The 15,611-nt window shown below is 45.8% G+C and overlaps 1 protein-coding gene across 1 annotated transcript in view; it reads left to right on the top strand.

Annotated features, from left to right (window-relative positions):
* The first annotated feature begins 12,977 nt into the window (after positions 1–12,977).
* GNAQ (G protein subunit alpha q) overlaps positions 12,978–15,611 on the top strand; it is a 302,349-nt gene continuing 299,715 nt past the window's right edge. Inside the window, exon 1 of the mRNA XM_027616175.2 lies at positions 12,978–13,326. Coding sequence (XP_027471976.1) covers positions 13,191–13,326 — 136 coding nt within the window. The 5' untranslated portion in view covers positions 12,978–13,190. The remainder of the gene's footprint in view (positions 13,327–15,611) is intronic.

A 15,611-nucleotide genomic window follows, 5' to 3' on the forward strand; every position in this document is an offset into this window, starting at 1 on the left:
GCATTCCTTCCAGAATAAACAGCATGTGATCAGTAGTGGCCAGGTGGGAAGAATGAGACATGAAGACTAACAGAGCAGGGTCAGGCAGGTGGTAAGAATTAGGGAGTTTGTTTAAGATGAAGAAATAGGATTATCTCTTCCCTATGTTTTGGTAGTTTTCTAGTTTTGAAATATGTCCATAAAAATAATCTATAATAGGACTTGAATCCTCTGTCCCAGACATTAAATTTCTGACTGGGATGGCAATATGGGGATCCTCATAAAGATTTAAGACAAGGATGTTTGTGAGAGTGCTATTTATGATAGTGGAGGGAAAACGTCAACATTTAAACGCGTACCAGTAGGAGAAAGGTGAATATAAATTATTAAATGCTCATACGATGAAATAACACCATGTTATAAAATATGTTAGGATGAAAAAAAGTAGTAGATTACTAAGTAAAAAGAGCAGTAATTCAAAATGGGATGGACTACCTAATTCTAACTATATTAAAAAATTCATATTTATGTTTGCATAGAAAATATACAAATGATATAGCAAAATATTTGCCATGCTGGGCTTCAGAATGATTTTACTTTCCTCCTTTATACTTTCTGTATTTCCCAAATTTCAATAGTAAGCATGAGCTCTTTCCTAGTAAAAAAAATCATGTTATGAAATATGATAAAAGCATGGGTTCTGCTTTGGAGGTGGTCTAAATGGTCCTACTGACAGCCCAAGATGACAATTCCCTGTCCCTGTCCTTTCTTTGCAGTCGAGTTCCCTCAGATGTCATAATGGGTTCCTTTCTTGCTTTGGTCTTGCTCTGTTTATCACACACACAAAAAAATTTAACAAAATTTCCAACAATTACCATATAGAACACAATATGGAGGGTTCCAGAAATGCTTATCTGGGGATGTATATTATATACTCCTGGAAAAAATATGAATAATTTTGAAATTTCATGGTTATTTTCTAAAACAACTTGCCTGGGCGTAAAGCTTTGGAATAATACATCCATTTGGATTATTACTTTTTAAGCCCAGAAAAGCCTTTATTTGAGGAATAGACCACAAAAATGATGAATGATTAACTTCAAAGAAATCAAGCTGTTGGAAACCGGTTTTAACTAAATCCAGAACTGGAAATTGTTAGGCAGAGCCTGCTCAGAAGGAGAAGAAAAGATTTGTCAAGCACAGGATGCTTTTGCCCACTTCCTCCAAATAGCACTTGGGACCATTTGGTGTCCAGCTCAGAAGAGCCCATCTCCGGCTTTTAGGAATAATCCAGGACTTGCTGTCCAGCCTGACTTTCTGGAGCTCAGCATCAGGTCACTCTGTGACAAATCTCCCTTTGAGGCCATGTGCTGATTGGAGGCCGATTTGGTCCCTGACCCTGAGTTCTGTTCTGCTAACCTCCCTTGAACCCAATTCCCCAGGGCATTTGGCCCATCGCAGGAATAGAGCCAGGGCCCCATCTTCTTGCCTTGTGGCCAGCTTTCCTCAACCTGACTCTAGTTCTTCCCATCACAGACTCCTTCCTCTTCCTCTGTCCTGCCTTGCTGCAAACTGGGAATTGGATGAATATGACAAGATGAGTGAATGGAGTTATTTGAACTGTGAGCTTATGTAACTGTAATCCCTGGACGCTGCGTAATACTAAACTGCCTGGGATGGGACCTATGGTAGAGTCTATCTTGTCAGGCCTTAGGGGGCCAACTAGCGTGACCCTCCCCTCTTCCCACCCAACCCTTGTCCTATTACCTTAATACTGTGCCTGCCAACCCAATCCTCACACGTGCTAGGCGTAGTCCCCACAGTTAGGTCAAAGAGTAAAGAAGTCATTTACTGACCCAGTCTTCTGTAAGACACGTTTGCTTTACTAAGTTGACAAAGGTGGCCTGAGAACAAATAAAATTCAAAGCATGTGAATGTGGTGCATCGAGGAGATGCAAATTATTTTCCTGCCATCTTACCAATGTTCCACCTTCCATATAACTCAGGGCACTAATCCCCCACTGGCATCAGTGTATTATTCCCCACGGAGAGGCGAAGAGAAGGGTTCTGCAATCCTCAGATAACCTTTCTTTTTCTAGTCCTGCCTTGAAGAAGTTTAGAATATATAGTCCCGGAACTGTAGTTCATGAAATTGGCAGCCTTGCATCCGTCCCCATGGAAAGATGTACACCAAAAAAAAAAAAAAAAAAAAATACCTGTGGCACAAGGACAGGGCTCAGGTGGCAGTTCAGGGCCAACAACAGGCATCTGAGCAATCTGCCATCTCATTGACATTCCACCACATGCTTCCAAGTTCTCCGGGCAGGCCCAGTGAGAAACATCTTGCAAGGCATGTGCTTTAGGTAAATCCTAACTATAAGTTAGGTGCATTTGAGTGATTCCAGACCTTCAGATATTAATCACTCGGCAGGACACAGAGTCCAAGAGACGTGGTGGGTGATGACTTTAAAGAGATTTCAGCATGAATGGTCTGAAAGTGTTTCCGTGAAATTGCTTTACCCTTACTTAATCTGGCTCTTGGTTTTTAAAATCAATTGAAATGTACCATATTTGGAGATTTTCCCTGTAAGTACTGTAGCAAAAGAGCAGCATGTAACCTATGGCTTGACGAGGTAGATACTAAATAGGACTTCCTATTATCCAGGGAGCAATTTTTTTCGCCTGAGTGACTAGTAACATCCTTTCCCTGATCCCGCAAAATGTCGGTTGATGGGAGCCTAGTCCTCATGAAGTTGGATTCTTCCCTTGGATTCCCTGTGAATGAAAAGAAACCTGAGCCAGTATAATTCTCATTTGCTTAGGGCAAGCTATACCCCTAGATGCAAAGAGTTAAAATGGTGTTTAGCCTCCTCAGTATGAAGTTCTGGAAACACATATAGAACAAACTCAAGAGGTATCCAAACTCTGGGTCTGTGGATTTGTGTTAAAAGAAAGCCTGGAATCTTTTGGATGTACTACTGAGTAGACTTTTCACTGAATGATGGCTGTTATTAGAAACTCCCTAAAGTAAAATGACTTTGAACTTTTAAAAGCTTAGCTGTATCTGTATGGTTTATTATTCAGTAAAAAGAGTGTTCTTGATGATTTGGAGATAGATGCTTAGGTTTATAAAAAAATCTCTGAAATAATTAAAGCCTCAGCGTAGTTCATAATGATGAAGAAAGACCACAGTTTGAAAAAATCTCAAGTATTTTGACCCCAAACCAATCCCTAATTTTTAAATCAGTATTTGTGGTTTTACAAAGATAGAGGAATGAGACTTTTCGTGCGTTGCTGGTAGGAGTATAAATTGCTACTAACTTTCTGGAGAACAGTTTAGCAGTATCTATATCTAAAAGTGCATGTCCTTTGGACCAATAATTCTACTCTGTCGAATCTATTCTAGGGATACGAAGATACACACAACGATTTATATACAAGGATTGTTCACTGCAGCCTTATTCATAAATGATAAAGAATTGGGAAAAACATAAATGTCTAACAATTCAGTATTATCCGAACAGATTATTATAAATTCATACATTGGAAGACTAAGATGCTACTCACATAATTTTTGAAGCATATTTACTAAATGGAAAAAAAATCATGGGAAGAGCAAATAACTCAATACATAAATATTTATTATAAAAGTAGCACAACGCTGGAAGCAAATACCCATCAATAATGAACAGCGTAAGAAATTGTGGGGAATCTGCAATAGAAAACTCTAATGTTAAAAGAAAAAGTGATGATATGGACCCATCTCTGAGATACATTATGAGTAAGAAAAGCAAGTTATAGAGTAGGTTATACAGTAGGCAACCAGTTTTGTAACTAAAAGATGTATATCTATCTCTGTATATACACACATAGATATTTCTGGAAGTCTGCCAAAAAGCTAGTAACACTGGTTGCCTCTGGGGAGCTGAGAGGTGGGTCAGGAGTGGGAGGGAGACTGACCTGTGTAAAATTTTGTTCTATTTGAGCATTTTCCCCTATGCCTATACCACTGAAAAAATAAAGAAATACCAGTACGTAAACTGCAATTTTAATTTGTAAATAATTTCATGTCTATCCACCTGAATAGAAAAGACTCAAATGCAAACAAAAAAATGTAAACAAAAGTTATCTTTGAGGATTATGGGTCATGTTCATTGTCTTCTGTGTGTTTTCTTGTATTTTCTGAGCCTCTCCCTTCTACCCAGGACAATTAACATGGATACAAATTTAAGAAAATAATGAAGAGGGAAAAGGCAATGAAAAATGTCTATAGGTCTAATGGGACAGTGAGTGGGGGCAAGGGTCAGCTAGGCTCCCATGAGCGCTGAGCCTGGTAACCTGCCGGCCCTGCGTGGGACAGCACTGGCCTTCCCAGCTAGAGTAAGTAATTGTGGCTGCATTATCCACCTACTGGCTGAGGCCTGCACATATGTAATTAGTTTTATTGCTATAACTCAGTTGTTCGCAATCTTGCCTGCATATTGGAATACCTGGGGGCATTAAAAAAATACTAAAAATATATCAAGCCCCACGCCAGGCCAGTCAAATCCAAATATCTGGGGTGAGAATCTGACATCCAGGATTTAAAGTCTTCCCAGATGATTATTAGAATCATAGCCCAGGGTGGGAACCATGCTTTAACCTGGGGCTCTGATCCGGCTGAAAATGCAAGGGTGCTGTGATTTATTATCAGTAGGTTATGGTGTTTCCTGAGAATAGGTAAAATATAAAACAAACCACTGGGGGTGCCTGTGTGGCTCAGTTGGTTGAACGGCTGCCTTTGGCTGAGGTCATGATCCCAGCGTCCTGGGATCAAACCCCGCATCAGGCTCCCTGCTAAGCGGGGAGCCTGCTTCTCCCTCTCCCTCTGCCTGCCACTCCCCCTGCTTGTGCGCACGCTCTGTGTGTCAAATAAATAAATAAAATCTTAAAAAACAAAAACCAGTAAAACGAACCACCGATCTTTTCCATAACGTTGAGGACCAATTCTGAGACCAGGAAAGCTGAACCCAAATATAACTTCTCCCAGGACTCATTCAGTATAAAGGAAGAGGGTCTAGAGAAAAGACATTGAGAGTGTGAAATCCCAAATTCTAGTTCTGCTTTTGCCTCTTCCTACGTGCAGAACCTGGATCAATGCACAGACCCTCTAGGTATGACCCTGCTGTAAAAGGTGGCAACTGGATTAGCCCAGAGGCTGTGAAAATAGCCCGAGGGAAGAGGAAAGCAGAAGTGTGGGCATCCCGTGTCACCCCTCCCCCAATCAGGACACCTGCGCTTTTGCCCTTTTATAGATTAATTTTCTCCTATGCTTTAGTTTCTTTTTAAAAAATTTTTTTATTGTTATGTTAATCACCATACATTACATCATTAGTTTTTGATGTAGTGTTCCATGATTCATTGTTTGTGCATAACACTCAGTGCTCCGTGCAGAACGTGCCCTCTTTAATACCCATCACCAGGCTAACCCATCCCCCCACGCTCCTCCCCTCTAGAACCCTCAGTTTGTTTCTCAGAGTCCATAGTCTTTCATGGTTCATCTCCCCCTCCGATTTACTCCCCTTCATTCTTCCCCTCCTGCTATCTTCTTCTTCTTTTTTCTTAACATATATTGCATTATTTGTTTCAGAGGTACAGATCTGTGATTCAACAGTCTTGCACAATTCACAGCGCTCACCATAGCACATACCCTCCTCAATGTCTATCACCCAGCCACCCCATCCCTCCCACGCCCCACCACTCCAGCAATCCTCAGTTTGTTTCCTGAGATTAAGAATTCCTCATATCAGTGAGGTCATATGATACATGTCTTTCTCTGATTGACTTATTTCGCTCAGCTTAACACCCTCCAGTTCCATCCACATCGTTGCAAATGGTAAGATCTCATTCCTTTTGATGGCTGTCCTATGCTTTAGTTTTAAGGAATGATTCCTGCATTTAAAAGAAATTCCCTGGATCACATGGCTTGTTGTTTTTATTCTGTGGTCTTTGCTACTTAATGTAAGCCAGAGAGTAAACCTAAAATATGTAATATTTTCTGCATTTTTCTCATCATTTTTGGAAGTTTGATTATCCTGTGTGTTTGAAGAGGCTGTGGAAGTTTCTATTGCTTTCATCTGGACAATCAGTGGCTTTCGACCCAGTTCTTTGGCTCCAGTTCCACAGGCAGAAGTCAGGTATATTTTTAAGATGTAAAGAATAGATAATCCGGGGTGCCTGGGTGGCTCAGTTGGTTAAGTGGCCAACTCTTGATTTTGGCTCAGGTCATGATCTCAGGGTCCTGGGATAGAGCTGCACATTGGGTTCTGCACTCAGCGGGGAGTCTGCTTGGAGATTCTCTTTCCCTCTGCCCCTCCACCCCCACACACCCCCCGGCCAAATAAATAAGTAAATCTTAAAAAAAAAAAAAAAAAAGATAATCCTCTGCAGCTCATTTTTTCCCCTAGAGTGACAAATTCTCCATGTGTTTGCCAATGCTGGTACAGCCTCCACATCAGGGCCAGGAAGGGCTGAGACAAGTGCCGAATTTGCTTTGGGTGCAAAATTTAAGAGAGCATCAAAAATCTCGGTAATCAAGAGAAATGATATTTTAAGACAGTATTTTTTAAAAATTAATGCAAAAATTCGTGATGAACAAATTATCAGAATTTTCAATAAAGGGAGGATCATTAACAGGTCTGTGCTGAGCCATAGTAAAGCCTAAGGCAAAAAAAAAAAATAGTGCTCACTCATCTTACCCTATTCCAGGTGTCATTCCATATTATCCAAAGTACTCACCCCAGGGGCGCCTGGGTGGCTCAGTCCATTAAGCGTCTGCTTTCTGCTTAGGTCGTGATCCCAGGGTCCTAGAGTCAGCCCTGAATGGGCTCTCTGCTCAGCAGAGAGTCTGCTTCTCCCTCTGCCTCCTCCCCAGCCCCCCACCCCCAGCTTGTGCTCTTTCTCTCACTCACTCTCTCTCAAATAAATAAATAAAATCTTTAAAAAAACAAAAAACAAAACAAACCCCCACAATGTCCTCAGCCCAAATCTGGGGCTTAAGAATTTGTATAAGGATGGAAAGATGGAAGTACATTGACAAATGTACAAGGAAGGGCCCTTGGGAAATTTTTGTGGCTCAAATAGATCTTGGTAGGTTTAAGGGTTAGGAAAGGAAAGAAAAAATAAAACAAGAGAGATACCTTCATTTCTAATTTTGTGGTTAGGGAGAAATAGTTTATGTTCCTACTCAAAATTGAAAAGCTATTAGATTTCTTATATCTTGATAAAATTCAGAATGGCAGCTAAAAATTAACAAGGATAGTAACTAATATTAAATAATAATAGTAATTAATATTAAGTCCATTTCTGCCATTGAGAAGTCAGCACAACAGACACTTTAATTACGTATGTATTTTTCATCAACATGCATTGTATTTCATTAATTTATCACACATTGAGCAATTAACAACTTTGTATATTGTGTCATGGTCTCCAGTACATAACACATACTGTACTTGAAATGAATTTGTGTCAGGAATATCAACTTTCCTGCAAGGTTGACTTGGGTGGAATTAATGCATGTTTCCATCTGGGTTTTGAACAAAAATGTTGCATCTCCAGTTTTCTTGATATCCTAGTGATGGCTAATTTTTCTTGGTGAACTCGCTTGAGGCACAATTTTGATGCGTGGGGCCAAGGAACATTTTACAGAGGGAGCCAAGCTTTGGTGGGTACCATCTGGCTAAGAAAAACATAAAGACAAGAAAAGAGGCAGGCTGCCATGTGGGCAATATGTGGCCTCTTTGATTGGAGGATCTCTTTTTCATTCACGGAACGAATGTTTATTGAGCATCTAGTATATCCTCGGCACTACACTAGGTGCTGGATTCAGAATGAACAAGAGAGACAAAATCTCTGCCCTTATGGAACTTTACATGAGAAATCGTCAAAGGAGATAAATGTAATAGAATGCATGATTATTTGATTTAGAAGCATAGAAACAAAGAGTGGGAAAGAAACCAGTTGCCTAGACCAACTATCTAATTTGGTTCAAAATCCAATATTCTCCTGCTAACTGCCTTAGAGGCCCACCTGGCAAGCCCATGAGGACATGCTACTGAGCGGGAAGCAGAAACTAGTCCAAGTTATACAGAAATGGGGAGTAAATCAGGTGATGGGAATGGTCGTCATCCAGGAATAGAGGCCTGGGATTGTCGGATCTTGACCAGGAACTGAAATCTAGATATCTGTGTGAATCTCTTGATGTTTAAGTTCTGGAAGCTAATTCAAATTTTTCAATAGCACCATTATGTCAAAAGGGACAGTTCTTTAGGCCAAAGACCACCAGTTTGCCCTCTTGGTCTTAGGTGGGAAGCCAGCAAAGGTAGAGGGTCTTGGGAGACAGGTGGCTCCAACTTGTAGTAACTCCAAAGCAGGAAGGAAACACCTATCTTAGCTAAGTCATTCTTGACCCTTGGGGTGCCAGAAACATTTGGATAGTGACTTGGGGTCTCACTATATGCTCTCATTCATTCATTCATTCATTCATTCATCAAACATTAGCAAATGGCTTCTCTGGTGTACTCAGCTTAAAAATAGCTCCCACCATCTGGTCAGCCTTTTAGGGCCTTCCAGTCTCGTGGGACTCGGTGGCCTTTACACCGTGAGGTACAGTGCTCCCCCTGATAATGCTAACCTTGGGTAATCACAAAACCGATACCTGTGAATAGTGAGAGGATCACTTGGATGCATCTGTAAGGGTGGTAATGGCAAGATGTCCCCGAGGTTCTCGACTTCATCTAGAATATCCTTGTGGTGGCTTTGAAGGGTGGGTGTTTTCTCTTTCGGAAGAAGTTATTCTGTTTCATACCTGGTTTTCCATCTTCCGCATGTTGGCCCTGAAACCCTCTTTCTTGCAACAAAGAATCGTAATCTTTCTGCTGTTATAAAAACTGCCCTCTAGGGGGCGCCATTTGCAGCTCTCTGAGTCAGCCTGGGCCTGCTTGCCGGCCTTCCCATTAACTAGCAAGGCTACTTTATTCTGTGGCTAGACAGCTGTGCCAGCAAGCTCTGCACAGAACAGCTTTTTCCCAGCTCTTGTAGGATCTGCAGTGCTTCGTGCTGACTTCTAATTGGTCTTCCAGGTGACCGTCGAGGGTCTACCCACGCTCCTTCTGAACTCCTGTAGCAGTCCATCCTCTATGCTGTAGGTTAGCCGTGAGTGCTTCTCATTTTGCATTCTTGTTTATTCTTTTATGCATGTGGAGGGTCTGCCCAAACAGATTATTAAGCCTTGAAGGGCTTCGTATGCCTCAGGCATCTGGCATAACGCACTGCCTGGGACAGGGAGTCTTGTTTGTTGTCGAGGTAGGTTCTGGTATCCTTTTGTTTATTCATCACTTACTGGGTATCTGTTCCAGGCTGGGCACTCTTTTGGGTGCCCTGAAAACAGTTATGAACGACAAGATCCCTGCTCTCAAGTAGCTTTAATATTGGGAGAGAGAGAGAGAGCCAGACCGAGAGAGAAATAGACCATTACAGGGGTGCTAAGTGATTCTGGGAACAGGAGCAGTGCAGGCTTTTCCCTCCCCAGGAACTCTTTTTACAAGAGTTCAGCCTTTCACTCTCTTATTCTAGGATCACCCCTGGAGACTAAATGATGCCTTCGACCGCTTTCCTTTTCCAGTCCCCACAGGAGAGGGTGACAGGAATATGGGGGCAGGTGTCCACCTCGGAATAGCATAGAAAAGGTGACAGTCATCACATCTCCCTCTGGCATTCCATGCCCCTAGGGTTGTGTGGTTTGCTTTTCAGCCATCTAGTAACTGCCCTTGAATTCTCAAAATGGTTTATCATCTCACTGTCTGTCTGGGGGTGATTTGGAAATGCTGATTTACTTTACGTGACGTAGGTATGTGTTTATGGAAGAACTGTTCATTCTGTAAGACGCATCCCTTTCTTGTGAAGTGTCCTCTACTTCTCTCTAACAGAATGAATTAGTCCTGCCTTTTTATGCCTTTATTACTGTTAGGTCTATCCCAATTTTAATACAAATTGGTTTCATTTTGTCTTTTATTATGGCTGTTCAGAGCCTCATGCCTTAAGACTGTAAGCCTACTGAGGGCAAGGACCGTGCTGTGTTCACCTTGGATCTCTCACTTCCTGCACTTTTTCCTTATTTACACATAGTAGGCAGTGAATACTTGTTAATTTAATGAGCTGGGACTCTAATATAATCCAAGTTCAGTTATATATTTTAGAGTATCTACTTCCGATATATGGTCAATAACTTCAGGAGTTTCCACATGGATTTTGTTTGCTTGACTTAGGTTGTATGAATATTTGCTTGGCAAATGCTTTCCAGATATATATGCAAAGGTTTCTGGATAGATCTGGGCTCCGACTTTGAATTTTCATTTCCTGTTTCCTTCTTGTCATCTTATATGGCTTCATCACTGTAGGAGTATTGCCTTACTTCCTGATTTCTTTCCAATATTTGAAGAAACATCCTCCTATTGATTTGTTTTGTCCATTCAAATATCAACTAAGTGCCTAGGTGTACCCCTGACTCAGGGGTAACAAAGCAGATTTTGATTGTACCTATAATGTGTTCAAATAGTGTAATTCCTTTCATCAAAAGTTATGTCAATTCAGTCAAAATGGATTACCTGATAGCTTGATAGTACAGTTTGAGAGGCATTTTCGAAAATCTCAGAGTCCTTGGCTAGGAAACCAGAGACTTGAAGCTTCCTGTCATTTGATTTTTTTTGTTTAGTATCTCTCTGAAACTCATACATATACATATATTAGAGGATGCAAACTTATGATTAAATGTTTCCCCTGAAGCCATTTAAAATTTCTGCATATTGAATTTCAATCTTTAATTTCATTAGTCACTTAACTTTAAATTTACTTTAAATATACAGAAAGTATAGTGGCTTTTTATAGGGGTTCGTATAAAGGTGGTGAGGTTTGTTTTCTCTGCTTTCCTGGCCTATGTGAAATTTAATCATTTTTTAGGCCAGATATTCTTTTAAAAAAGGGAGCCTAAAGTTTAGATCTAATGTCTCCATGACTTGTTTGATCTAGGTCCTGGTGTGTGTGTGTCGTGAAAGAAGGTAGTCACACACCTGTCATCCAAGGAGCCCATGTACATTCTTGACCTGTAGCAATAGTAGTCAAGTAGTCATGACCTTACTTTACACTCTGGGTGAGCAGGTTGCTCCAGAAACAGCTCAGAAAACATAAAATGTGGAAAAGGGATTCCTTTCACAAAATACAATTTACTCTTGAGACCACAGTTTCCATTAAAGCAGGAAGCAATCTGAGTTTTCACCTCTTGCAGTTATTAGACCAACTAAAACCTGACTGAGCGAGTTTTTTTTTTTTTTGGCCATTTATCAGTCGAGTAGGACAACAAAATAAGCACACATTTTAAAGTAAAGTGCCTCAATCGAAAGTGGGCTCTAGAAGGGGATTTTGCCGGGGGCAATCTTGTTTTCCCCATTTCCCCCTATTTTATTCTTTCCCTTTTTTCCACATTATTTTGCATTTTCCCGTAAATCGACCGTAATTCAGTCTCGGGCTAGAAGGGTAAAATTGATTACTTGGTTGTTAAACATCGTGTGCTTTTTCTAAGACATGAGAGGAGCTTGTAACAAAACAAAACAGAAACAACCTCAATGGCATCAGGACTCTCTTGGAAACTCCGACAGCTTCATTTTGCAGCTCAGGATTTAGACTTCTATCTCCCGTAACTTTGTGGACAGTTTCGCCTATTAACCCCCCGCCCCCCCTCCCTCCGGAACCAGTGACAGTTCCTCCTCTTCCTCAGTCTCACTCCACGACTGAGTGTATCCTGCGTTCCAGGACTGAACTGGGGTCAGAGGTGACGCGAGATACTTTTCTAACCGAATGGCGTTGTCGACATAGGGACGGGAAAGAACACAGAAGTGGCCGAGAGGCAGCCCCGGGGCGCCGACCTGCGCCGGGTCCGGGAGCGGGGGGCGCGAGCGCTGCGGCCGCCGGCCGGGAGCCGCGCCGACGGTTCGTGGAGCCGGCCCGGGCTGGGGGCTGGCGGGGCTGCATCCCGCGACTCCGCCGAGGGCCGAGGCCGCCATATTCCTGCTCCACCACGCCCGGGCGGCCGGCGGGCAGCGGCAGGTCGGCGGCGGCCCCGGCCAGCCCCTCGCCGGGGGACGGCCGTGACCGCTGCGCCCGCGGGCCCCCACCGGGGCGCGGGAGCGGGAGGCGCCCACAGAGCCCGAGGGGCCGGCCCAGGCGGGGAGCGGCAGGCGAGGAGCGGCAGGCGAGAGCCGCCCCGGGAGGCGCGCCGGGGCGGCTGCGAGCCCAGGAAAGCCTTCCAGGAGGGGCCGGGCTGCACCGCCTCCCCGCTCCCCTCCCTCCTTCCCTCCCTCCGCCTCCGCCTCCGCCTCCCCTGCTCCTCCCGCCGCCGCCGCCGCCGCCGCCGCCACCGCCGCCGCCACCACCACCGCCACCTCCCTCCCGGATCTGTGCTCCAGTTCAGAGAAAGAAGAAAATGTGTGTGTGTGGCGAGGGGGAGGGCGAGCACTGAGCAGCCGCTCCGCGCCTGGCAATCGGGGCCGGGGGTGGGCGTCTGGCGGGGGCGGAGCGGAGGCGGAGGCGGCGGAGCGCGCGGCGGGCGGGCCGGCGAGCGGGGTTTGCGCGCGAGCCGGGTGGTGGGCGCGGGCAGGGCCCAGGGCGCCCAGGAGCCGTGTCAGGCGGCGGCGAGGAGCGGGCGCGCCGGGCGCGGGGAGCCGTCGGCGGCCGCTCGCTGCGGGGACGCCCCGGTGGATGTGCTCTCGCCGCCGGGCGCAGGGCTCAGGAGAACCTCGGCGGCGGCGGCGGCGGCGCGGGGGGCGAGGCGGGCCGCCTGTTCCCAGGGAAGGAGGCGCGGGCGTCTGAGCGAGGCCGGGCGCGGCGGCCTTCCCTCGCGCGCCCCCCGAGCCAGCGCCCGCGGCCGCCTCCCGCGCCCGCCTCGCTCCTCCCGGCGGCCCGAGCCGCCCGCTCCCGCCGCACCCCCCGGCCCACCTGGTGGCCCCGGCCCTGGCCGCGGCCCCCGCGGCCGTTCCCCGAGCTCGTCCCGGACGCGCGCCCGGGCGGCGGGGGCTCGGCGGACACCGCTGCCTCGGGGGAGCGAGGGCGGGAGGGTGTGTGTGCGCGCGTGTGAGCAGGGGGTGCCGGCGGGGCTGCAGCGGAGGCACTTTGGAAGAATGACTCTGGAGTCCATCATGGCGTGCTGCCTGAGCGAGGAGGCCAAGGAAGCCCGGCGGATCAACGACGAGATCGAGCGGCAGCTCCGCAGAGACAAGCGGGACGCCCGCCGGGAGCTCAAGCTGCTGCTGCTTGGTGAGTACCAGCCCGGAGCCGGCCGCTTTGGGCCCTCCCGCCGGGCCTCTGCGGCCCCCGCCCGTCGCCCCCGGGCCCCCGGGGGCTGCTGCCCTTCGTGGCCCCCGCCCCTGGGCGCCAGTGGCTCGCCCGGACCCTCGGCGGGCGCGCCCCCGGCCACTACCTGCACCCGCGCGGGCGCGCGCGGGCGCGTAACACCCCCCCGCGCGCATACACGCGCGCACACACACGCGCGGAGGGGTCGGGGCTGCCCTGGCCCGGGCCTCGGCGTGCGCCTTTTGGTATCCCCGAGGGCTGTGCCTTCGGGGAGTGCGTTTATCTGCTGCTGTGCATCTGCTAAATGGCAAATCACTTCGGGGCAGAGGCGCGGGGGTAGGAAGGTGGGCAGCCGGCTTGAACTTTCAGTGGCTTGGCCATGGCGCCCCGTGCTGGAGAGGGGAGCTGTGTGTGTGTGTGTGAGTGAGTGTGTGTGTGAGTGACCCGAGGGTGACGAGCCGTGCCGGGGCTCGTTGGGCGACGGCGTGCGGTGGGGTGGCCCGTGTGCATCCATTGTCAGTGCTTTCTGGGGTCAGAAGGGAATGGTGGTAGGGTGGGCTGCCTCGCGACTGGATTCCCAAAGGAGTGATGATGAGGGAGCCGAGTGGTTGGCCCTCCAAAGAAAGGGGGGTTATGTATTCCGGGGGGGGGGCGGGCAGGCAAGCTCAGATGTGTCACACAAGTGCTGTTCTCTAGCCACCAGACCACCGAAAGGAGGGACCCAGAAGAGTTTCTTGACCAGTGGATGGTGGCAGGCTTATTTCTCGTCTGCACCATTCCTTCCAGATAAAGAGGAAGGATACGGGGAGGGTTGTGCTGTGTGGTTGTTGACAGCGACGGGTTTCTTTTGTTTAATGAGGCAACCCAGATGTAGGCCTGAATTCACAATAGTTACTACTGAAAACCAGTGCAGCCTCTCAGTTACTCTCACGGCAACAAATAGAAACCTTTTGTTTAAAACGGACAGCATTTTAATATCTTTGGGATCTGGACTAGAAGGAAAACGGGAAGTGTATAGCAAAAATTCCCCTTTAGCTCTAAAACAAAACAAAACAAAACCCAACATTCTGCCTTCACACTAACTTATACAAAAAATGCCATTTCTCAAATAGGAATTCTGTTGATAATTATCTTTGAGAGAATGTTCAGAATCAAGGATCAGGGTACACATAGGAGCCAGCGTGACATAACTCTGAGCTATGGTGGTAGGGAGAGCAAACAGCCTTGCAGTAACAGGCCTGAAAAATGTCTGCACTTGTGTTCAAGATATTTGCGTGAATAATAAATATGTTTCTCAGACATGTCTGGAAGAAAGAAATATTGTAATGTCAATTCACATTTAAGGAGCATGCAGTTTCTTTCTTGAGCATTTCATCTCCTGGTTCACGGAACCAGTTGCCTTTGGGACTGAACTGCTTATCTACCGGATCATTTATAAGAGGGAACAAAATATAATGATCACAAATAGTTACAAATGGTTAACTCACATGCCATGCTTTATGTCTTCATCTTGAAACCAGATTAGATAAATGTGCACATGTTTATAAGGAACAGAAGGCAAAGCACTGGATAAAAGAGGTGGGCTTTAGGGAATGAAGCCAGGGGAGGGGAAGAACTGCAATCGGAAAAGGAAGATTTAAAAAAAAAATGTTTTATTCTTATTTTGGGCTACTTCTAACGACTGAATAATGTGTAGTTGAATATGTTGCAAATTCTCAAGATTGAGAAAAATAGAGAGGGGAAGAGAAATAGGGCATAGAGTGTTTAAGTGCACGATAAAGGGGAAAGCATGTGTTTTAGAGAGACTTAAGAATAGGTTTTCTTTTGCCCTGTTTATAGTCTTTGTTTATGGTTAGCTGTGAATACAGCGTTTGAGATCTCTCAAGCCATCCCTGTTGTCTGAAATGTGACAGCTTGAGGTTCCCAGCCGCTATGAGTTAGAACCCCGGGGGGTTTCTCTGTTTGAAGGCCTCTGTTTGAATCTCTAGGAGGAAGACTTTCAGGCAAATACACATATATGGACACTTAATTACATACTGTGTATTTCAGTAACGTACAGTGCTTTAAAAATGCCCTTGGGGAGATGATTTTATGAGCAAAAAAATGAAACAGTTTTACTGCTAAAGTGGTAGTAATGGAGAACTTTTTCTCTTATTAGATATTTGAGTGGGGTTTAATACAGCCTCACCCCAGCCCCCAAATATGGCCTATTAGAAGTGGTGGAAGAATATGGCATTAATTTAGCATCT

This window comes from Zalophus californianus, chromosome 13, assembly GCF_009762305.2.
Source record: "Zalophus californianus isolate mZalCal1 chromosome 13, mZalCal1.pri.v2, whole genome shotgun sequence".
Classification (NCBI taxonomy): domain Eukaryota; kingdom Metazoa; phylum Chordata; class Mammalia; order Carnivora; family Otariidae; genus Zalophus; species Zalophus californianus.